The sequence below is a fragment of the Phasianus colchicus genome, chromosome 31, assembly GCF_987193195.1.
Source record: "Phasianus colchicus chromosome 31, bPhaCol1.hap1.1, whole genome shotgun sequence".
In the NCBI taxonomy this organism is placed as follows: Eukaryota; Metazoa; Chordata; class Aves; order Galliformes; family Phasianidae; genus Phasianus; species Phasianus colchicus.
The window spans coordinates 1,545,513-1,567,783 of record NC_143466.1 but is presented as its reverse complement, the minus strand read 5'-3'; the positions used below and the strand labels follow the sequence as shown (position 1 = coordinate 1,567,783).

The window sequence follows — 22,271 nt, the reverse complement described above, 5'->3', positions numbered from 1 at the left end:
CTGTGGAGCAGAGAGTGCCCGTGTGAGGAGTTCCCGCGGTGAGGGTCCTGCAGTGCCAGAGTGATGGCACTGCTGAGCACAAGGAGCACATGGCATCCATGGCCGCTGTCACACGAGCACACGCTGCAGACAAACGGGCAGAAGCATCCAGAAGCCCAGGGGAGGGGTAGAAGATATAAGTGCAGAACTCACAGGTGATGATAAATTCTGTTTTCTAAGACTGCAGGAAACAATCACAGTGAATGATATCATGATCACAATGGCATATATTTACAAAGTGATGCACAGTGCAGTGGCTCCAAATTCTCCTGATGCTGAGACCAGGGCAGAAGGGCAGGAGGGAGACACTGGGTGGGATCTGGAGGGGGTCAGAGTGGAGGTGGATGACAGGTGGTGTGGTGTTCGTGGGCACTCAGTGGGATTGTGGGGAGGATTGTGAAGAATTTGGGGGGTCAAATCCTGGAAGGAATGGTGTTGGGTTTTGGGGTGGTTTAAGGAGTACTTGTCAACTCAAGGGATATTATGGGATTTGAGGGGGATCAGGAAGGATTTCCTGGTTTGTGTGGAGAACTCAGGGATTTGGTGGGTCTGGGAATGAGATGAGGTGCATAGGTAAGGATTTGGGGATGTCAGATATCTTGGGACTTGGGGATGAAAGCGTGGGATCATGGTATCGTGGATCTGAAAGCAGGGAATTTGGGGTGTGTCCCTTTCAGAGCTCCTTAAAAATGAGGCACTGAGGGTGAGGGGGTATCAGCAGGGGTTCCCCAGTATCCACATGGGTGTAGATAATGGGGGGCTGAGTGGTGGCAGCTGCCCTGGGTGGCCAGAGAATAGGGGTCACAGCATGAATCTTGGTGTAGGTCAGACGCTCACTGTCACTGGGGGGCACCTGGAGACACAGGGGAGCAGCGGGGTGCCACCATGGGGTCTGCAACAGGCTTTGGAGGGGGATTGATGCTGCTGGTATTTGGGAGTGGTGTTCAAGAGGGTGGGTGTGGAGTTGTGCTGTCCTTCTATTTGAGGATCCCAAGGGGGATGTTTGGGGGTCCTGCTGTGGTTTGGGTGTGCTCAAATGGTCTGAGAGTGTTTAGGGATTGTGGGATCGCAGGGGATTAGATTTGTCATCCCTGTGGGTTATACTTTGGGGTTCCATATGTGCAGCTTTTGAGGGTTCCCCTTAATCGGTTTGTGAGAGCTTTTTGGGGTCTGGGACATGTTTAGAGTCTGGACAGCTTTAATGAGTGTGAAGGCTGAGATTTGGAGTCTGGCTTCAGCTCAACATGCTGAATGCGTGTCCCCCATGAGCTGGATTTGGGAGATTAGCTATCAAGTTATGGTAAGCCATATGGGGTTGGTGGTCCTTTGGGGAAATTATGAGCAGGGTTTGGTGAGGCCCCAAGGGGAATGCTGGGATTTGTGTCCCCTGACCCAGACACTTACCTGGAACTGCACGGCCTCTGCATTCAGGGGGGCTTCTGTGTCAGCAACTGGAGAAGGTGGGAGTTATGGGGAGGTCATGAACCATGCTCAAGGAGCCCTGAAGGGAATCTATAGGGGCAGGCAAGGGCCACCTGGGAGGAACTATATGGGATAGAAGTGCAGGCATAGAAGACTGGGGGAATCAGGAGGGGATGGTAGACATTTAAAAGCTTCCTCACCACAGTTCAATTTCTCTGTATCCAGAGGCTGCGGGCATCGATGATGAAGAAAACTGCAAGGCCAACGACGAGTGCAGCCACAAAGCCCCTCAGCAGTGCCAGCACCAGATTGGCACGGGACTGCTCCTCAGCACCTGTGGCGTCCGGGTGTTTGGGTGTCTCTACTGCCAGCCACAAGCCCTATTCAGCCCGGATGCAGCAACACAGCCTCAACCATCTGTGGCAGGGGGTGCACACAAATGGGGTGCTCAGACTTACCTGGGGGTGCAGGTGTGGGTGTCACCTCCAGAGTCACGTTATTGCCAAGGGGTGAGGACAGAAAGGGGTAAGCCCAGGGGCGGTAGGAGCACCTGTAGGTGCCGCTGTCAGCTGGGGTCACCCCAAAGATGGTGAAGGTGGCTGTGCCCACCACATCGAGGTCCTGGCGTTGGATGGGGGCTGAGCTCCCATCCTTGTGCAGGAGGAAGGCGGCCCCATAGTCCTTGTTCCAGCACTGGATGGTGACATTGGTCCCCATCTCCACACATTCCTCAGGGCTCAGGGAAATGCTGGGTGGGGGGAAACTGCGATCTGCATGAGGGAAGGGACAGCAGTGGGACACGGTCCTGTTGGGAGCAAGCAGAGCCATCTGCTGTCCCCAGTGCCCTCACCTGTCAGCACCAGCTCCACGGGATCACTCTTCTCTGAGTCCTCTGCTGACCAAGACAACTGGTATCTGATATCTGACAAAAATATCTACCTGCGTGCTCCCGATTTGTGTTCAAGAAGAAGAAGTCTGCAGTGTCCTGCTTCTTGTACTTGTAATTGCGGTATGTTTGATGCCCTTCCTGGTACAGCCGGACCCAGGCAGCCAGCTGGGGCAGGTGGCAGCGCAGGGTGACATTTTCCCCCAGGGACACCCCCTGGCTGGGGTGCAGTGACAGGGAGGGTCGGAGCACTAGGACAGGGGACAGCAGTCAGCCTTGTCCCTGCACACCCCCCTGTGTACCTCTGCTGGCACCCTGACAATGCTCCCCTCCCTCTCTCCCCATGCTCCCCCCATCTCCATACTCACGATGCTGTGCTCTGCTCGCTGCCACCAGCCACCAACCTGCAATGGACACGGTTCTGGTTCCACACAGGGCCTCCAACCCCCTTGGCATCACATCCCCATTGTCACACACCGAGAATGAGGGCCAGTGCCATTGGTGTCATGAGGCAGGAGCAGCTTGGAGACAGTGAGACTGCAGTGGGGACAGGGAGTGGCGTTGGGCTGCTGCCAGTTCCTCTTTTGGACAGGATGGTGTGATGTTGCCAACTGATGTGGCAATCACAGCCCAAACGGGAAGTGGCACGTTGGGGTCCCCAGAAATGTTGTACACATGGAGCTGTGCAAATAGTCCCCGCTGGTTTGTCCTTTGCAGTTTGTCCGGGCTTGGGTGTCACACACAGAGTTCTGCCAGCACGTGGTCCTGCACTTTTCCCCCCATGGAATCCCAAACACAGGACATGGCTCCAAAGGGGTGTCCCCCATGGGATGTCACATGTGGTCCCCAACACTTCCAGCTGGCTGTCCCTACGCACTTCAGGTACCACACTCCGTCCCCACTGTGCTTTCCTCCACCATCCCCACTGGGGGCAGTAGCAGGGACCTTTGGGGATGCAGTGGCACCATGCAGGCATAGGATGTGCTATGGGCACACAGGCACAGTGGAGCACACGTGTGGCACAGACATGGATCAACTCTAAGGAAATGTTTTGGCAGAGAAGGAGCACACGTGTTACACCAATGTGGTGCGTACCTGCTAAGGACACACTTGTGCATTCCTGTGGTCACACACAGGTTTACAGACATGATCTCACACACAGATACACAAAGGCATGGCGTTACACAAGCAGTACATCTGTGTGTACATCTATGCAGTATATTTGCAAAACACAATTGTTCACCTCTACTCATTGATTCCCAACCCATCCCCGAGCTGCACCCGCTCACCCCATGCAGCTCTCCTCAGAGTTCCATTTCTCACCCGATGCCATATGGTGTGGGAGATGCCTTTGGCACTGCAGGTCAGCTGTCCTGGTTCGGTCCCCTCTCAGCTCCTGGTGCCCCCCGGCCCCTCGCTGGCAGCACAAGGCAAGAAGCTGAGAAACGGAACCACTCTCAGCTCTGTGCAGCACTGCTCAGCATCAGCTGAACCACCTCTGTGCCATCAGCACTGCTTTTCTGAAGCCAAAACTCACGGGACACAAGGAAGCAAATCAGCTTTATCCCAGCTGAAACCAGGACAATACCCCGCCATGTTCCATACAGCTTACATCAGGCTCAGGTCCCACTGTTTCCCATGCAGCCTAATTAACCACCATCTCCTATCCTGTGTTTCAGTACACATACACACACAGCATTTCCGCGGTCCCTTGGTCATCCCTGTGAAGTGTTGGTGGAGCTCATTGAGTCCATGGCTTTGGGCTCCATCAGCAGCGCATGGTGCGCTTGGTGGCTGTGACTCGTGGTGTTCACCAGGGGTCGGTGCTGGATCTGGTGCTGTTCAACATCTCCATCAGTGACCTGGACAAAGGGATGGAGTCCACCCTCAGCAGGTTTGCAGGTGGCACAAAGCTGGGAGGAGTGGCTGACACACCAGAGCTCCATGCTGCCATTCTGCACCATTGGGTTGTGCTCTCTTGAGTGGTGTGCAGTGACTGGACGAGGGGCAGCGGGCACAAACTGGAGCTCAGGAAGTTGCATCAAATCATGAGGAAGAACTGCTATGCTGTGCGGGAGACAGAGCACTGAAACAGGCTGCACAGAGAGGTGGTGGGTTCTCCTTCACTGCAGATAATTAAAACCCACCCGGATGCTTTCCTGTGCAACCAACAGCAGGGAAACAAGTTGAGCAGAGAGGTTGGATTTGGTGAACTCCAGAGGTCACTTCCAACCCCATGCCTGTGGGATTCAGTGCTATGACCTGGCTGAGAATCTGGGCTAACCACAGGGCCTGTGGCAGGGGTTGGATCAGCCAGTGTTTGATGGAGGGATTTAAAAATGTCCATCAACACTTGGCACTCCTGTGGAGCAGAGAGTGCCCGTGTGAGGAGTTCCCGCGGTGAGGGTCCTGCAGTGCCAGAGTGATGGCACTGCTGAGCACAAGGAGCACATGGCATCCATGGCCGCTGTCACACGAGCACACGCTGCAGACAAACGGGCAGAAGCATCCAGAATTGCAGGGCAGCCCTCAGAGGCGAGAAGCAGCGCCAGCGCAGTGAAGGGAACAGCCCTGAGAGCTGTGATGGATGGCACCGAGTGAAGGAACAGCTGAGCGCTGTGAGCAGCAGCTCTGAGGCTGCTGCACCGCTGAGAGCAGTTGTGTTGGAACACGCTCTGCTCACAGCTGTCGGGATCTCCACCCATACTATGAAAGGGTGCTGAAGGATTGGATGGCAAGGAAAGGATGCTGTGGTTAGAGATGAGCATTTAGGGGTTTGGTGTGATTGGGAAGCACTTGGGGGATCTGGCAAGGACTTGAGGGTGCTAGATGAGGTGAGATCTGGGAATCATTGAGAGGGAGCTCAAAACATTGAATTGGGTTCTCTGCCACACTGTGCATCCCAAAAATGAGACACGCTGGAGGGAGGCCTTGGTAGGGTCTGCCAGCGCTCACGTTAGCATTGGTAACTGGGGGCTGTGGAGTGGTGGGTCCCCCCATGAGGCGGCATCTCCTGGTTGGCACAGATCAGTCCCTCACTGTCACCAGGGGTCACTTGGAGACAGTGGAGAATGGCTGCGGAGCTCCTCTGTATGGAAGTGAGGAGGGACAGCTCTGTGCTAAGTGTGAGTGGTGATCGTAGTTGGTGTGTTTGGGACCTGGGGGGGCTTTGATTTGGGTTGTCATTGGTCCAAAACTCTCAAAAAGGGAGATCCTTTGTGAGGGTTTTTGGGGTCCCACTACATAGTTTGGGGCTGCTCACATTATCAGGGGGTTGATTAGGGCTGGGAGATGCCTAGGGTCTCCAAAAAAAAGTCCTCCAAAAAAACTTTGATCTGGGGCCTGGGGAGCTCTCCACAATGCAGATTTGGGCTTCCCCATGGTGAGGATCTGGGGCTGCGCATTAGTGTAGAGTAAGCTGTATGAGGAGGAGGGTGCAATTGGAGGATGGGGTGTCCACGGGGCAGGTTGGGATTTAGGATCCCTCACCTTTAGGTTTCCCTTACGTGAAAGTGCATGGCCTCGGGGATGTTTGTGCCAGCCCCTGTGTGAATACAGGAGGGGAAGAGGGTTGGGGTCATGGAGGGTGAAAGGGAAGTGATGCTTGTAGGGAATGTGGGGACATAGAGGGAATGGCAGGGGAGTCAGGTGATACTTGAATGAATTTCTAGGGGATCAGTAAGGGATGGACATCTGTGCACAAGATGACTGGGGTAATGTATGAGGGCTGGAAGGGGAAATAGAGGGATATGTGGGGGGATTTATAGGTGATGGAAGGGGAGCAGGGGACACTTGGGAGAATCGATAGGCAACCTATAGTGGATCGAATGGCACACCTGGTCCATTCTACAGGAGAAGGGAAGAGGAGGAAGGGGACAACTGGGGAGTTCTGTAGGACATCAAAACCATCTAAGACTTTCCCCACCAGGCCTCACATCTCTGTATCCAGTGCCAGCGGGCATCAATGACAAAGAAGATGCCGAGGCCAAAGAAGAGGGCAGCTGCGCAGCCCCTCACCACCGCCAGCACCAGGTTCCCATGGGACACCAACTCAGCACTGTGGGATGCAGGTATTTGGGTGTCTTCATCCCCAGCATCACCTGCAGAGGGATGGGATGTGATGACTCTGCCACCCATGGGTGACACTGGGGGCAACAAAATAAGGAGGCTTGAACCTACCTGGGGGTGTGGGTGTGGGAGTCACCTCCAGCGTCACGCTGTCCCCAAGGGGTGAGGACACAAAGGGGAAGTTCCTGCTGTGAGAGGAGCACCTGTAGGTGCCAGAGTCTGCCAGGGTCACTCCAAAGAGGAGGAAGGAGGCCGTGCCAGCACCATCAGGATCCTGGCGCTGGACAGGGGCTGAGCACCCATCCTTGTGCAGGAGGAGGGAGGTCCCGTTATCCTTGCTCCTACATTGGATGGTGACATTGGTCCTTGTCTCCACACACAGGGTGACGTTGCTCCCCATCTCCACGCATCCCTCCCGGCTCAGGGAAATGCTGGGTGGGGGTGAGTTGTAATCTGTGTGCAAAGAAGGGACAGCAATGAGACATAACCCTGTGGGCATCGACCAGGGCCACCCATTGTCCCCAACACTCTCACCTGTCAGCACCAGCTCCACGGGGTCACTCTTCTGCCATGCCCCCCATTCCTCTGACACCTGGTACTGGCACCGATATGTCCCCGCATGTTCCTTACTTGTGCTAACAAAGGAGAACTCTGCCGTGTTCTGTACCTGGTGCTTGTACATGCAGGAGAGGAATCGTTCTTCCTGGCAGAGCCGGACCCGGGAAGCTGGCTGGGGCAGGTGGCAGCGCAGGGTGACATTGTCCCCCAGGGACACCCCCTGGCTGGGGTGCAGCGACAGGGAGGGTCGGGGCACTAGGACAGGGGACAGCAGTCAGCCTTGTCCATGCACACCCTCCTCTGCCCCTCTGCTGGCCCCCAGACAATGCTCCCCTCCCCTCTCCCTGTTCTCCCCCCATCTCCATACTCACGATGCTGTGCCCTGCTCGCTGTCATCATCAGCCACCAACCTGCAAGGGACACGGTCCTGGTCGCACACAGGGCCACCAACCCCCATGGCACCACGTCCCCATTGTCACTCACCCAGGATGACGGCCAGTGCCATTGGTGCCATGAGGCAGGAGCAGCTTTGGGACAGAGAGACTGCAGCAGAGACCGGGAGTTTCAGGAGAAGCAAACTTATTTCCTCTTTGGGCACAGGATGGAGACATGAAGTCTCCACCTCATGTGATAAATATCCATAATGTCTGGTGGCACTTTTGGTTTCCCAGTGACAGACACAGAGCACTGCACACAGTCCCTGTTGCTGTGCTCCACACAAGCTGTTACCTCTCAAGTGTCACACTCAGACCACAAAGGGCTGCCAGCGCGTGGCCTTGCACTGTCCCCCATGGGATGCCAAACACAGCTCCCATGGCTCCAATGGAATATCCCACAAGGCGTGCCACATGCTGTCCCCAACACGTCCGGCCAGCTGTCACCATGGATCAGCAGCAGTGACCACCTGGGGACACAGTGACATCTGCACAGATGGGGAGTGCGCACACTGAGGGCACTGAATGATCACAGTGCCCGATAGGGCAGTCCGTGCTTTTCTGGGGTCTCCAGGGCAACAGAGTCAGAGTGAGGGAACAGCTGAGTGCTGTGAGCAGCAGCTCTGAGGCTGCTGTACCGCTGAGAGCAGTTGTGTTGGAACACGCTCTGCTCACAGCTGTTGGGGTGTCCAGCCTTCAGCCCCACGTTGGGCACCACAAGGCCTGCGGTGCTGTCACCCGGCAGCAGCTCAGCAACACACAGCCCTTCTGTCACCAAGCCCCCTCTTTATGGGTTGGGGAGGGATTCAAAGAAAGACAAAACTCATAGGCTGAGATAAAAACTATTTACTCAGACCAAAAGGGAAGAGAGAAATAACCGTAGCGGTAAAAACATTTCTATGCTTACTAACTCAGTGATGCTCAACACAACTGCCCACCGCTCTCTGACCAGTGCTCCAACTTGGGAAGGATTTGCAGTCCCTTCTGCAGTGTGTGTCAAGAGATTTGAGGAGTACAAGTAAGGATCGTGGGGTAAGAATTGAGCATTTAGGTATTTGGTGTCATTGTGAAGTGCATGGGGTCTCTATGCATGGCATTTGGGCGTTCCACTATTGCTTGGGATGCCCATGGGATCTGGGGGCCTTTCCAGGAAGTTTGGTGATTCGCTGAGACTTTGAGCTTGCTGCAGAGTACTTGGGTGCTATTTGCTCAGATCTGGGGTTCCCTATAGGGTCTGGGTGTGTGTAGGGCTGGAAGAGCACCAGTGGGGCTGGAGGATTACATCTGGACTGTAGATTTTGGGTTTCCCATGGGCTGGATTTGGGGATGAACATAAAGACAGAGTAAGATGTATGAGGCTGGGAGTCTCTTGGGGTCCATAGGGACAGGATTTCGAGTTCAGAGTGGGGTTGGGGGATCTCCAGGGGGCAGGTTGTGCTTAGGGATTCCCTGATCAGATATTGTCCTGGAAGTGAATGGACTCAGCCTTCCTGGGGGAGGGGCATCTGTATCAAAATGTGGAGGGGAGAGGGATGGGGGTTATTGAAGTCACCAAAGAGCACGAGGGGGTCAGTAGTGCATGGAAGTGAAGGCAGGGGAAAGTTAAGGGGATTGATCCACCTATATAGGATGGAAGATGAGGAAGGACACAGCTGGAGGGAGGTATAGGGATTGAAAGGTATGGGAGGGAGATTGAGGTGTATGTGAACTATGCAAGAGGAAACAGAGCATACTTGGGTGTGATCTAAAGCTGCTCTTTCGAGTGTCGAAGTGATTCAGCTGTCTTCCCCAACCAGGGCTGTCATCTCTTTGTATCCAGAGGTGGCGGACATCGAGGACAAAGTAGAGGCCCAGGCCAAAGACGAGGGCAGCAGCGCAGCCCCTCACCACTGCCACCACCAGGTTCCCATGGGACCTCCTCTCATCACCTGTGGGGTCCAGCAGTGTGCATGTCCTCATCCCCGGACATCACCTCCACGAGGATGGGATGCAGAGACTCTGCCAGCAACGGGTGGCACCAGAGACACCGAAATGGGAGGCCCAGAACTACCTGGGGCTGCAGGTGCTGGTGTCACCTCCAGTGACATGTTGGCCCCAGGGGGAGAGGACAGGAGCTAGGAGGTGGTTACAAGATAGGGACACCTATAGTTGCCCATGTCAGCTGGTGTAACTGCAAAAAGAGTGAATGTGGCTGTGCCCCCACGATTCTGGTCCTTGTGCTGGACAGGGGCTGAGCTCATCCTTGTGCAGGCAGATCGTACCCCATATTCATGGTTGCAGCACTGGATGGTGACATTAGCCCACATTTCCACACACTCCATGGGACTCAGGGAAATGCCAGGTGGGGGATAACTGTGATCTGAGTGCACAGAAGTAACAGCAATAGAACACAGCCCCGTGGGGACAGCCCAGGGCCATCTGCTTTCCCTAGTGTCCTCACCTGTCACCACCAGCTCCACGGCATCGCTCTACTCCGATGCCCCTGGTGGCTCCAACAACCAGTACTGACACAGATGTTTCACTGCATCTTCCTTCTTTACACTAACCAAGGGGAACTCAGCCATGTCCTGTACCATGTCTATGTCCTCCTGCTTTTCAAGTCCCCAACGGCCTTCCTTGTAGAGCTCAACCTGTGCAGCCAGACAGGGCAGATGTCACCACAGGGTGACAGTGTCCCCCAGGGACCCCCCTGGCTGGGGTGCAGCGACAAGGAGGGTCTGGGCACTAGGACAGGGGACAGCAGTCAGCCTTGTCCCTGCACACCCTCCTATGCCCCTCTGATGGCCCCCTGACCACACTCCCCTCCCTCTCTCCCCATTCTCCCCCTGTCCCCATACTCAACCTGCTGTGCCCTGCTCACTGCCACCAGCCACCAACCTGCAAGGAACACGGTTCTGGTTCCACACAGGGCCACCAAACGCCGTGGCACCACGTCCGCATTGTCACTCACCCAGGATGAGGGCCAGTGCCATTGGTGCCATGAGGCAGGAGCAGCTTGGGGACAGCGAGACTGCAGTGGGGAAAGGAAGTGGCCGGAGAGCTGCTGTCAGTTCTCATTTTGGGATAGAACTGCCATGATGTCACCTCCCTATATGACAATTCTGGCACGCAGATGACAGTGCACACATCTCCTTTACAGCGCCCCACACAGGCTGTCACCTGTCAGCTCTCACAAACTGTCCACAAAGCACTTCCTGAACGTGGCCTGCCACTGTGCCCAACATGGGGTGCCAAACACAGCACACGTGGCTCCAATGGGGTGTCCCACACGGAATATCACATGTGATCCCCAACACATCCAGGTAGCTGTCACCGCATATTTTGGGCACCACACTCTGTCCCCACTGTGCATTCCTCCACCATCCCCACTGGGGACAGCAGCAGGGACCTTTGGGAACACAGTGACACCCACACAGGCATTTGTCAGATGCTATGGACTAAGATGTACATCGAGGAACACCCGTGGTCTGTTGTGTTGGATTGGTACAGATTGTGGCATCCCACAGCAGATGTGGTGGGGTTATTGACATAAATCAGAAAAATGTGTTGTCCTTCATAAACGGTGGCTGGATTTTGGGGTGGATTGGTTGGCTTTGGGATTCTCAACCAGTTATAATGAATGTATGGTGGTTAAGGAAGAGATGTTAGAGACGAGCATTTGAGGGTAATTGATGTCATCCAAAGGCAACTGATGTCATCTACCCGGGCTTCCACAGTGTCCTTGACAAGATCTCACACCACACCCTCATCTCAAAATGGGAGAGAGATGGATGTGAGGATTGGGCTGTCCTGGAGAGAAGGAATTTGTTGGGAAGTCGCAGCCAGAGGGCTGTGCTCAACAGCTCCATGTCCAGTGGAGGTAGTGTTAAGTCGTGACCACCAGAGGTCCCTCCTGGGAGCGCTGCTCTTCACCACCTCTCTCACTGACAGAGATGATGGCATGGGGTGCAGGCTCAGCACTTTGCTGATGGCGCTGAGCTGAGTGCTGCAGTCGATAGGACAGAAGGAAGGGATGCTGGAAAGGACTAACAGAAAGCACATTCTTGACTTTCTGTGCTGTGCTTGGTATGCCCAAACTCTGGCAGTGCTTTGCTGACACACCGCTCTATCGTTTTCATGAGAGAGTTTGGCTACACATCCGTTTTTGGCCAAGCTGTTGTTGTGAACTCCCTTGTTTTTGACCTTGGGAAGGTGAACTGCTAACCCAGCAGGCACAAGGGATGTCTGAGGGGAGCCTGGGAGTCATCTTCATCATCTTCATGGTGGTCATCGTTGCTCTTTGCCAATTCAGGACTGCCACCTCCAGATGAGTCTCACGCCCATCCCTTCTCCAGCGCTGAGGGCCAACACTTTCACTCCTCAAAACAGACCTTGGAATCAGAGCAGTGATCAATCTGATTCTTGTCCCTCTCACTGCGTCTTGTTTTTCTCCTCCTCCGTGACGAACCTGAGTCACCGTCACTTTGGAGGATTCCCTCCTTAGCTCCCAATTTCTGCATGATATTGAATGAGAAGAAAGAGATGTTGGAAGAGATGAAGGGTTAAAAGCCCAAAGGGGATATGTGGAATTTCAGTGCAGTTTAGAAAGAGCAGTGTAGTATTCATTCCTTTCTGCCTTCCTCTCTTCAGCACTGCCTTCTTTCGGTACTCCTGACTCTTCTTCCCATCTTCATTATCCCCCTGGTAGACCTAAATGGGTGGAAAATATATCTGGGGGGTTCTTGAATTGACAAGTGCATTTTGGGGATTTTTTTCTGAAATTATTTCTGTTTTGGAGCATGGGAAAGAGGAGGGAAGAGAGGGAAGGAGGGTTTGTGCCACACAGTGTGGTCTGTGTGGTGCACAGAATGGAGGAGGAAGCTTAAAAATAGAAAAGGGGAAGTCCTGTGGGCTGAGAAAACGGCCATCTAGGAAAAAAATCCCCAGGAAACAGCAGATGGTCTGAGTAGAGGTTGGATCGAAAAGACCATTTTATATCTCAAGCTCCAGCGATGGAGTGACTTTAGTCACTGTAGGTGGGATAATGGTTGTCCTGAGGGTAGGCTGTGTCCTCTCCTCAAATTTCCCACCAAAGCCAGGAGATCTCTGCACTAAAGACTGTGGGTGGCTGACTGTACTTTGCAAGCACCAAAGGAGTGCAGGCAACAAAGAACTTTGTATTCTTGGTCGAAGGAAAAGTACTGCGCAGAGTGGCTTGCTGGGAATATCCCAACAGCCTGTGATCTTTCCTCTCTCCTCTTTTCCAGAGCTTCAAAAGAAAAAAGAAAAGTATCTCCCAGCTCGGGGTTGGCCTCTCAAGGGAAAGAAAGAGCATCCATGGAATTGGGTGAACCACTCTCCCTCCTCTCACCTGTGAGTTGTTCTGCTTGTCCTGGTGGCTGCTGCTTCTCCAGCCCAATAAATCTGGGGTACTTCTGGGACTGGGGCCACATCGAGATGTGACTCCAGAGGTAGTTATGAGGTTCTGAGGTCTGGAAAGGCACTGTAGCATTCAGAGCTGTGCTTTGAGATTTGGAAGTTCATTGAGAGGTAGAAGCGGTGCACTGGGTGGGAAAACTGTTTGACTCCTACTTGAAAACAGAGACATATTTTGTTTTCTTGGAGATGATCATTGTGATTTTCCCCCATCTGAACCTGTTTGTTCGTCTGCCCTTCCAGATGTGAGGTGCAAGGTGGTGGCTTCTGAGCCTCCATGGGGGACTCTGTGCTCAGCTCCTCCCGGTGCAGCATGGAGAGGAATTGGGTGGTGGGACCACGTGTTCCCCAGTGCACATGTCAGTATCAGCATGCGTCCATATTGGAGTGGGTGTCACCATGTCCCCAAAGATGGCAGATGCTGTCCCCAGTGGGGATGGCAGAGGAAAGTGAAGTGGGGACAGTGGGTTAAGTGCAGGCTGCACATGTTGTGGAATGCGTGTAACATCCCATGTGTGACACCCCATTGCAGCCATGTGTCCTGCAGTTGGCATCTCACAGGGGACAGCCAGCAAGGCCACGCACTGGCAGCCTTTTGGGCACAGTGTGTGACAGCTGACAGGTGGCAGCTTGTGTGGGGCACCACAAAAACAGTTGTATGAACCAGTCCACGTGTGCCAGCCCATGCTGGGCCCCATGGTGCCACCACATGGGGAAGAGAATTGTCAGATGAGGAGGTGACATCATGCCATTGTGTCTCCAAGGGGAAGTGAGAGTGGATCTCCAGCCACTCCCCGTCCCCACTGCAGTCTCGCTGTCCCCAAGCTGCTCCTGCCTCATGGCACCAATGGCACTGGCCCTCATCCTGGGTGAGTGACAATGCGGACGTGGTGCCACGGGGGTTGATGGCCCTGTGTGGGACCAGGACCGTGTCCCTTGCAGGTTGGTGGCTGGTGGCAGTGAGCAGGGCCCAGCATCGTGAGTATGGGGACCAGGAGAAAATGTGGACAAAGGGAGGGGAGCATGGACAGGAGGCCAGCAGAGCGGAAGGTGTGCAGGGACAAGGCTCACTGCTGTTCCTTTTCCAAGTGCCCAGACCCTCCCTGTCGCTGCACCCCAGCCAGGGGATAGAAGTGGGGAGCAATGTCACACTAAGGTGCCACCTGCCCCGTCCAGCTGCCTGGGTCTCGCTGCACCAGGAGGGAGTTTGGACATTGTCCAGGTACATTGACAAGGAGCAGGACATGGCAGAGTTCTCCTTCCCTAGCATAATGAGGAAACACGCAGGTACATATTGGTGCCAGTATGAGGTGTCTGGTTATAAGGACATATCAGCGAGGAGTGACCCCGTGGATCTGGTGCTGACAGGTGAGGTCACTGGGGACAGCAGATGGCACTGGGCACTCCCAACAGGACCATTTCCTATTGCTGTCCACTCCTCTTATGCAGATCACAGCTTTCCCCCACCCAACATCTCCCTTCACCCCGAGGAACGTGTGGGGACAGGGACCAATGTCACCATCCGCTGCTGGAACAAGGACTATGGGGCCACCTTCCTCCTGCACAAGGATGGGTGCTCAGCCCTGGTGCAACGTCAGGACCCTGGTGATGCTGGCACGGCCTCCTTCACCTTCTTTGGGGTGGCCCTGGCAGACTCCGGCACCTACAGGTGCTCCTTCCACCCCTGGCATTCCCCCTTTCTGTCCTCACCCCTTGGGGACAGTGTGACATTGGAGGTGACACCCACACCTGCACCCCCAGGTAGGTACCAGCTCCCATTTGGGTGCCTCCAGTGTCACCCATGGGTGGCAGTGTCATCACATCCCTTCCCCATGGAGGTGATGCTGGGGATGAAGACATCCAAATAACTCCTGTGCCCCGCAGGTGCTGAGTTGGTGTCCCATGGGAACCTGGTGGTGGCAGAGCTGAGGGGCTGTGCTGCTGCCCTCGTTTTTGCCCTTGGCATCTTCTTTGTCATCATCAGATGCCCGCAGCCTCTGGATACAGAGAGATGAGAGTCTGGGTGGGGAAGGGATTTAATGGTTTTGATCTCCTGCAGATCTCTGTAGATCTCCCCAGTTGTCCTCTTGCTCCCCTTCCATTCTTCTGTAGAGTGCACCAGGTGTACCTTTTGATCCACTATTGGTTTCATATCGATTCCCCCAATTGTTCCCTGACCCCATCCCATCTCCTACAAATCCCCCCATGTATCCCCTGCCTCCCCTTCCAGCCCCTATCAATTATCTTATCCACCCCTCCCCTACAGATCACCTCCAGAGCCCCCTGACTCCCATTCAGCCCAACGTACATCTCCTATAGATTCCCTCATAAACCATCACTGTTCTTTCTCTCTTCCTTGACTGTCTTATTAAACCGGTTTTTCTCTCAGCCTCTGAGTTCCAGATTATTTTTCCTCTGCTTCTCTCCCCTATCCCACTGGAAACAGTCAGTGAATGATGAGAAAGGCTTTTCTACACTTTGAGGAGAGCCTTTCTCATCACTTGACTGCAACTCTCAAGCGTGAGAAGACAAGATCCTCTGGAGAAAGACATTCCCTCACTCTGCATTCTCTGTCTCTGCTTCTGCTCTTTGGTGAAGGCTTTGGGGAAAAGCACTGTGAGTCGGGCAGGGCAGCGCAGGGTGCACGGCAGTAAGAACTGTGCATCAGCCCTGAAGGCACCCAAGGGGGGATTTATTTTGGCACGGGATGGAAACCGTGAGTCTGCCTGAAAGGTGACGGGGGAACGGCCCTGGCACGGTGTGGGTGCTGGGGAGGACATTTACAGTTTGGGGTAACAGGGGTCACTGTCACACCGCACTGCCAGGAGGGGCTGGGCAGGAAAGTGAGGAGTGGGACTTTGTGGAAGGAGGGAATATCTGAACCGGTTTTCTTTCTCTTGGTGATGGGATCTGTGTGAGTCACTACTGCTGTCTTTGTGATGGTTCAACGTTTGTGTTGTAAAAGTGTTCCTTGAGGAACCTCATTCCCTGTTTGAAATACTCTGTGTTGCTGTGGGATGTTGGTTACGACTCTTACCCAGGGAATTTGGTGCCCTGGGGAAGCGGGTGGGCTCCATTACTCAGCATCACACAAGGGATTTTCAACCAGTCCTGAAGAGCAGCCAGGACAAACAACTGTGATGGGACAAAGGGTGTCAAGAGAAAAACCGAAAAGACCCCTCTGGCTCAGTGGAGAGACATCACTGGTGAGCCTGGGGGAACACTGACTAAGAATCCAGGAACATAAATGATGTAACAGGACCAGATGTTATAACTGAGTTTTGTAATGGTGAGACCGAGTGCTGGGTGTCTGTGGGAATGTATTGTTTGAGTCGTGGGCTTTGGAGGGAGTGGGATGAACTGGTTTGATGGTGTGTGGGAGTGTAATTGAGGGTACAAATAGTGGAACTGTGAGGGAAAAAAAGGCAGAAGGGTTGAGGGAAATCAGTGAGATTGAGATATCAGAGCTTATGTTCTGTGCCAGCATGAGAACAACCCCCTGCATCCCCCGTTCCCGGGGCTCATAAGCAGAACTCTCAGAGAAGCAGAGACAGATCCACAGCCAGAGAGTTCACTGAGCAGTGAACTCTGCACAGAGCCAAGGATGGCTCCGTTTCTCAGTTTCTTGCTCTGTGCTGCCTGTATGGTATCAGGTGAGCTCTGAGGAGCTTCCTGGGGGGGAGAAGCCACTGCAGGAGGTGATGAGCGGTGAGCAGTTGCATCGTGCATCACTGGTTTCTATCTATTCAGATCTCTATAATTAAAATCACTGTTATTTCTCACTTCCCTTTTTGTCTTCTCTGTGTGTTTCTGGCTTTATTTGCGGTGAAGACCCCATTCAGAAACAGCCCTGAGGCAGGATGGCTGTGGGCAGCACGGGGTGTGGGAGGACACGGGCAGTGTCCCTCACCATTGTCCCCAACCCAAGCAAGATACGAGCCCTGCCGTGGCCCCAATCAGCCCAGCGGGCACAAAGGGATGCTGGGGAGAAGCTCTGGGACTGCAGCACTGCCAGACTTTGCAGCTTTGGCATGGGCACACTCACAGAATGGGGACACTTAGAACCATATGGCTGAACTACGCTGCCATCCACAGCGCTGATCCCTTCCTCTGCCCGTCTCTCTCTTTCTCTTCCCTGCACTCCATCTCCTTCTCTTCCCTTTCCTCTCCTGAAGCTGTTCAGCAGTGCAAGGCTTCTTTCCATTTCTCCTCGTCGCGTCGCTCAGCCGCACAGAGAGATGTAACAGTCAGAGTGCCAATGCCTCCATAGCAATCACAGTGCAGAGATTCTCATTCAGATTGCTGATTGCATTTGGACCCTCAGTGCCGGTTTCACCTTCATGAGTTCTCGAGGGAAACCCCAACTCTGCACTGAGTCACGGTCATTCATCTCAGTGCACCTGTGGTCCCAGAGCCCATCGCTGCTGCTGCAGAAAGCAGCAGAGAAGGCACCAGACGTCTCTGCTTCATCTCTGTCCCAGTTTGGAAGGCGCCCATTCTCATCCAGTCACGAACTGATGTTCTCGCTGCTCCTACCTTTGTTGTTCATCCATTTCAAAACCCCTCTCTGTTGTCCCACTCAGCATCGTGCAGCTTCACCCCTCACTGAGCTTTGCCCACACAAACTCTGCACGGTGAGCACAGAGTGTGGTACCCAAAGCACGTGGTGACAGCTGGCTGGACGTGTTGGAGAGCACAAGTGACATCCCATGGGAGAAACCCATTTGGAGCTACATGTCCTGCAAATGGCATCCATGCATGACACCAAGCAAGGCCATGTGGTGGTGGAAGATCTTTGAGGACCCTGTGTGACATCCCAGGGTTGACTGCTTGTGTGCGACACCCCAGTGGAACCTTCTGTGCTGCTATGTGTGTGCCACCCCATCAGGTTCAAAACATTGCCACTCCCTGGGGACTGAATTTGACATGTGAGGAGGTGACAAATCACAACGTCCTGATGCAAAAGGGGAACTGAGAGCTGCTTTCTCTCACCACTCCCTGTCCTCACTGCAGTCTTGCTGTCCCAGAGCTGCTCCTGACAAATGGCACCAATGGCACTGGCCCTCATCCTGGGTGAGTGACAATGGGGATGTGGTGCCACGGGGGTTGGTGGCCCTGTGTGGGACCAGGACCGTGTCCCTTGCAGGTTGGTGGCTGTTGGCAATGAACAGGGCACAGCAGTGTGAGTATGGGGACAGAGGAAGAATGGGGAGAGTGGGAGGGGAGTGTGTTCAGGGTGCCATCAGAGGTACACAGGAGGGTGTGCAGGGACAAGGCTGACTGCTGTCCCCTGTCCTAGTGCCCAGACCCTCCCTGTCACTGCACCCCAGCCAGGGGGTGTCCCTGGGGGACAATGTCACCCTGCGCTGCCACCTGAGCCGGCTGGCTGCCTGGGTCTGGCTGTACCAGGATGGAGGTAGGACACACAACAAGTACCAGGACAAGGAGCAGGATGCGGTCGAGTTCTCCTTTGTTAGCACGAGTTGGGAGCATGCAGGGGCGTATCGGTGCCAGTACCATGTGTCTGAGCCACTGGGGACATCAGAAAAGAGCGATCCCGTGGAGCTGGTGCTGACAGGCGAGGGCACTGGGAATAATGGTGGGCCTTGGGCTGTACCCACAGGGTGGTGTCCCACCTCTCTGCCCTCCCTGCACACAGATCGCAGGTACCCCCCACCTGGCATTTCTCTGAGCTTTGAGGGACACGTGATGACAGCCATCAATATCAGTATCCACGTGGGGAGAGGGTCCAATGTCACCATCCAGTGCTGGAACTGGGATTATGGATCCTCCTTCCTCCTGCACAAGGGTGGGCACTCAGCCCCTGTCCAGCGCCAGGACCCCAGTGGTGGAGGAATGGCCACCTTCACCCTCTTTGGGGTGTCCCCAGCTGACACCGGCACCTACAGCTGCTCCTACCGCCCCTGGGGTCACCCCTTTGTGTCCTCACCCCTCGGGGACAGCGTGACACTTGAGGTGACATCCCCACCTACACGTCCAGGTAGGTCTGAGTCTCCCATGTCTATGTCCCTCGTATCACCCATGGGTGGCAGTGTCACCTCATCCTGTCCCCAGGGTGGTGGCTTCTGGGGATGGCATCACCCAAACACCCGGACTGCACAGGTGCCAATGGGGAATCCCGTGGGAGCCTAGTTGTGGCAGTGGCAGGGGGCTGTGCCACTGCCCTCACCTTCGGCCTCATCCTCATCACCTTCTTCCTCCTGCCTGCCTGCAGACGCCGGATACAGAGAACTGCCAGCTCTGGTGAGGAAGGGGTTAAATGGTTTCATCTCCCAGAGATGCCGCAAGCACTCACTGCTGCACACTGCAACCCCAGTCCATACCCTGGAGTTCCCATTTCCCTGACCATCCTGTATAAATCCCCCTACATGTCCTTCTGGGATCCCTCTGAGTTCCTCCATAACCGCGACCCTCCCCCTTTCCTCTTTTTGATGCAGGTGAACCCCTCAAGAGTTCCAAGGCCAAGGAGCTCCAGGTAAGAGTCTGTGTGTGATGACCTTAAATTCCAAACTGCTCCCTAAGCTCTCCCCCTCCCAGCAGACCATAAGAGGAACCCAAAACCCATGGTGAACCCAGAGGACCTCCAGTACTGTATGGCTTACCATAACTTTATCTGCACTCCCCAAACCCAACCCATGCACAACCCAAATCCACACTGTGGAGAGTCCCCACATCCTTCATCTCAGCCCCCATATTCCCTGAGGACATCCACACCCCAAGCTCAACACAAACTCCATGAACATCACAGAACATGAACCCAAAACACCACTCATTCGGACCCTTAGTGTCTGACCCACGGCGCTGACAATCTCTGCCAACTGTCAGATCTCCAAACCCTAAATGTCCACTGAATACCCCATGGGCAACCACAAACACCTACGTCATACCCATAGAAACTCCACAACAAAGCCTCTGCACACCCCTAAAACGTTAACCATCCCCCAGAACCCATGGGCACCCTCAAGCCAAGTAGTGGGAAGCCCTAAAAACACTTGTAGCATCCCTCAGAGTCTGACCCATGCAGACCCCGAATCTCAGGCAGCCCAGAACCACAAGCGCACTCTCTTGGCTATTACCCTACATACTGAGACCATTGGTTCCCCCACAAGCACTCTGGGGAACCCCGTGGTATCACCCCACCGTTTCCATGTGTCTGCAGGTGCCACCAGAAGACAACGAGGGGCTGACCTACATTGAGCTGCAAACTGTGACCCCCAGCTTCTGCCGCCCTGGGGCCAGCACGGTCCCCCAGCCCCCTGTTATCTATGCTGAGGTGGGGTCTGGGAGACCCCACTGATGTCCCCCACGTGGGTTGCCTCCTTTTTGGAGTGCAAGAATGGAAACAGACACCAAGTTCCCCACTTGGGTCTCATTGATGCCCTCTGCTCCCGCAGTCCCACAAATCTCCCCAAATTTAACGTCCCCCAAATCCCCACCAGAGTGCACCAAATCGTCTCTAATCCCACTTCATCCCTGAACAGTCATCACTACCATCACAATCCGTCCTTATCACCTGGATTCCTTTACACCCCTGGACACCTCCAAAGCCTCCCCATACACACCCAAACTTCATCCAACACTCTTGTAGGTCATCCACAACTCTCAAACCTGCACCAAACTCCACCAGCAGCCTTGAGGGATCCCTGGCTTGGTCCCAAGTCACCACAAAAGGCCCCATAACACTGCAGTGGTGTGTAACAACAGGCGTGCACGAGCCCACGAGTGCAATTCAAGGAGTGTTCTCACACAGCTGTCACTGTCAGCACTGCTGAAACGCACCGCCTCACTGTGCTCACATCCGCCACTTGGTCTCCATCAGAGCTCACAAGCGTCGATGAATGTCAGTGGGGCCATTATTTCTGCATGGGGGAATTCAGCTCTGTCCCATATCCGTGTCAGATGCAGTTGTGCCAATGTGTCCCCTCTGCTGCCGTCTGTCACGTGGCAACAAAAGGGGATGGGACACTGGTGGGAAGGTTCCACCTCCGCTGCTGTCCCACTGACATTCCCATCCGATGTCATGGGCCAAAGTAATAAACCTGCAGGTTTTACTTTCAGAATAGCCCTCATGAAGTATATGGTGTAGTTCAACTCTTACTAACTGTACTTTTTGATATTGTTCATTCAAACTAAAAAAGAGAGAAACAAATCCATAAAAAGTGTGAGAGCTTGTCCTTGTTTTTGTGAAACAAACGCATCAGTCTGGTTCAGTGAAAGCAGCTGCCGTTCTTAGTGAGCTCTCAGGTGTCTGTCAGGGAGTTCTGAGGGCATTTCCCTCCTCCTGTGCTCCGTCCTTGGCAATAGTTTGTCACAGATGTCCGTACCCCAAAGGGCCGTGCCAAGGATGAGGCAGATGTGGAGCCATGGCTGTTTCTCACTGCTCACAGAGGGCTCATGGAGTCTGGGAGAGACACACGGCCACAGTTCTGAGCTGAATGCCTGGCTGCAGCGCTGTGCATTCCAGCTGAAAATTCACAGCTCCTGTGTTTACGGATGATTTTCTCAGCACTTTGGAGCCCTGTTCCCCAATCCCTGCACACAGCTGCTTATTTCCACTGCTCACAGTACTGAGCATCACCCCATAACCAGCCCTGTGGGACTGGAGTTCATCTCCTTGTCCCCAAAGGAACTCCTCATTCCTGAGGGGTCCCTCCAACCTTCCAGTCCTGCCCCAAAATACACCCACCATTCCTCTGGAAACCAAAACTCTTTGCAATCCAAGCCAAAATCGAGCCACCAGTCCTGTGGGACCTCAGATCTGTCCCCAGCCACCCCAAGGCCAGCAGGATCCACGTATCTGACCACACATGTGCACACCCGTATGTGAGCCTCCACATATGTGCCTCTGCTTCTGCTCATGTATCCGACATGTGTGGCACAGTCACACAGGCACAGCAGCTGTACACGTGTACTCCATGCTCAGTGCTCTGCCTCTGTGTGTGCGTGACATCATGTGTGTACACTGATCCACGTACAAAATAATGCACACCTGTGTGTCCTTAGCATGTGACAAATGTCTGTGTGGGTGTCACTGTGTCCCCAAAGGTCGCTGCTGCTGTCCCCAGTGGGGATGGCAGAGGAAAGTAGAGTGGGGACAGACTGTGGTGCCCAAGGTGTGTGGTGACAGCTGACTGGATGTGTTGGGGAACTTGTGTAACATCCCATGTGGGACACACCATTGGAGCCACTTGTGCTGTGTTTGGCATCCCAGGGGGACAACGTGCAGGGCCACGTGCTGGCAGAGCACTGAGGATGGTGTGTAACAACCAAGCGATGACAAACTGCAAAGGACAAAAAAAGGAGGACTATTTGCACAGCTCCATGTGAGCCACACTGCTGGGGACCCCACAGCGCCACTTCCCGTTTTGGCAGTGATTTCCACGTCAGGTGGTGACACCAAAACATCCTGTCCTAAAAGGGGAACTGAC

The 22,271-nt window shown here is 54.3% G+C and overlaps 2 protein-coding genes and 2 pseudogenes across 5 annotated transcripts; 2 read left to right on the top strand and 2 right to left on the bottom strand.

Annotated features, from left to right (window-relative positions):
* Positions 1–15,210, top strand: part of LOC149914177 (T-cell-interacting, activating receptor on myeloid cells protein 1-like) — an 82,876-nt pseudogene extending 67,666 nt beyond the window's left edge.
* LOC149914179 (platelet glycoprotein VI-like) lies at positions 196–3,258 on the bottom strand (annotated as a pseudogene).
* On the bottom strand, positions 4,063–7,526 carry LOC149914178 (osteoclast-associated immunoglobulin-like receptor). The gene is made up of 7 exons (XM_090127509.1): positions 7,457–7,526; positions 7,345–7,383; positions 6,950–7,228; positions 6,527–6,868; positions 6,283–6,447; positions 5,854–5,891; positions 4,063–4,209 (listed from the first exon to the last, which is right to left on the bottom strand). The coding sequence occupies exons 1-7, from the start codon at positions 7,485–7,487 to the stop codon at positions 4,063–4,065; spliced, it is 1,041 nt and encodes a 346-aa protein (XP_089983635.1). The 5' UTR covers positions 7,488–7,526.
* Positions 15,211–16,651: 1,441 nt separating the features above from the next.
* Positions 16,652–22,190, top strand: LOC149914176 (osteoclast-associated immunoglobulin-like receptor). 4 transcript variants are annotated; one of them, XM_090127908.1, is made up of 5 exons: positions 16,652–17,895; positions 18,482–18,823; positions 18,946–19,086; positions 19,281–19,318; positions 20,003–20,927. In XM_090127908.1, the coding sequence occupies exons 1-5, from the start codon at positions 17,865–17,867 to the stop codon at positions 20,138–20,140; spliced, it is 690 nt and encodes a 229-aa protein (XP_089984034.1). In that variant the 5' UTR covers positions 16,652–17,864; the 3' UTR covers positions 20,141–20,927. The 4 variants fall into 4 exon arrangements, with proteins under 4 accessions (XP_089984034.1, XP_089984035.1, XP_089984036.1 ...); XM_090127909.1 differs by having other exon boundaries at positions 16,654–17,895; positions 20,432–20,924; XM_090127910.1 differs by lacking the exon at positions 20,003–20,927 and adding an exon at positions 22,055–22,190 and having other exon boundaries at positions 16,655–17,895.
* Positions 22,191–22,271: the final 81 nt, after the last annotated feature.

Bases quoted from the DNA above. Each gene is read 5' to 3' on its own strand.
- LOC149914178 (XM_090127509.1), bottom strand. From the start codon at position 7,487: ATGGCACCAATGGCACTGGCCGTCATCCTGG. The intron at 5,892-6,282 runs GTGAGGCCTGGT...GTATTCACACAG, and splicing joins CTGGCACTGGATACAGAGAT to GGGCTGGCACAAACATCCCC. The intron at 4,210-5,853 runs GTAAGGGAAACC...CCCTTTGTCCAG, and splicing joins CCGAGGCCATGCACTTTCAC to GTCACTGATGGAGATGTTGA.
- LOC149914176 (XM_090127908.1), top strand. From the start codon at position 17,865: ATGGCACCAATGGCACTGGCCCTCATCCTGG. The intron at 17,896-18,481 runs GTGAGTGACAAT...CCCTGCACACAG, and splicing joins GGCACTGGCCCTCATCCTGG to ATCGCAGGTACCCCCCACCT. The intron at 19,319-20,002 runs GTAAGAGTCTGT...ATGTGTCTGCAG, and splicing joins CCAAGGCCAAGGAGCTCCAG to GTGCCACCAGAAGACAACGA.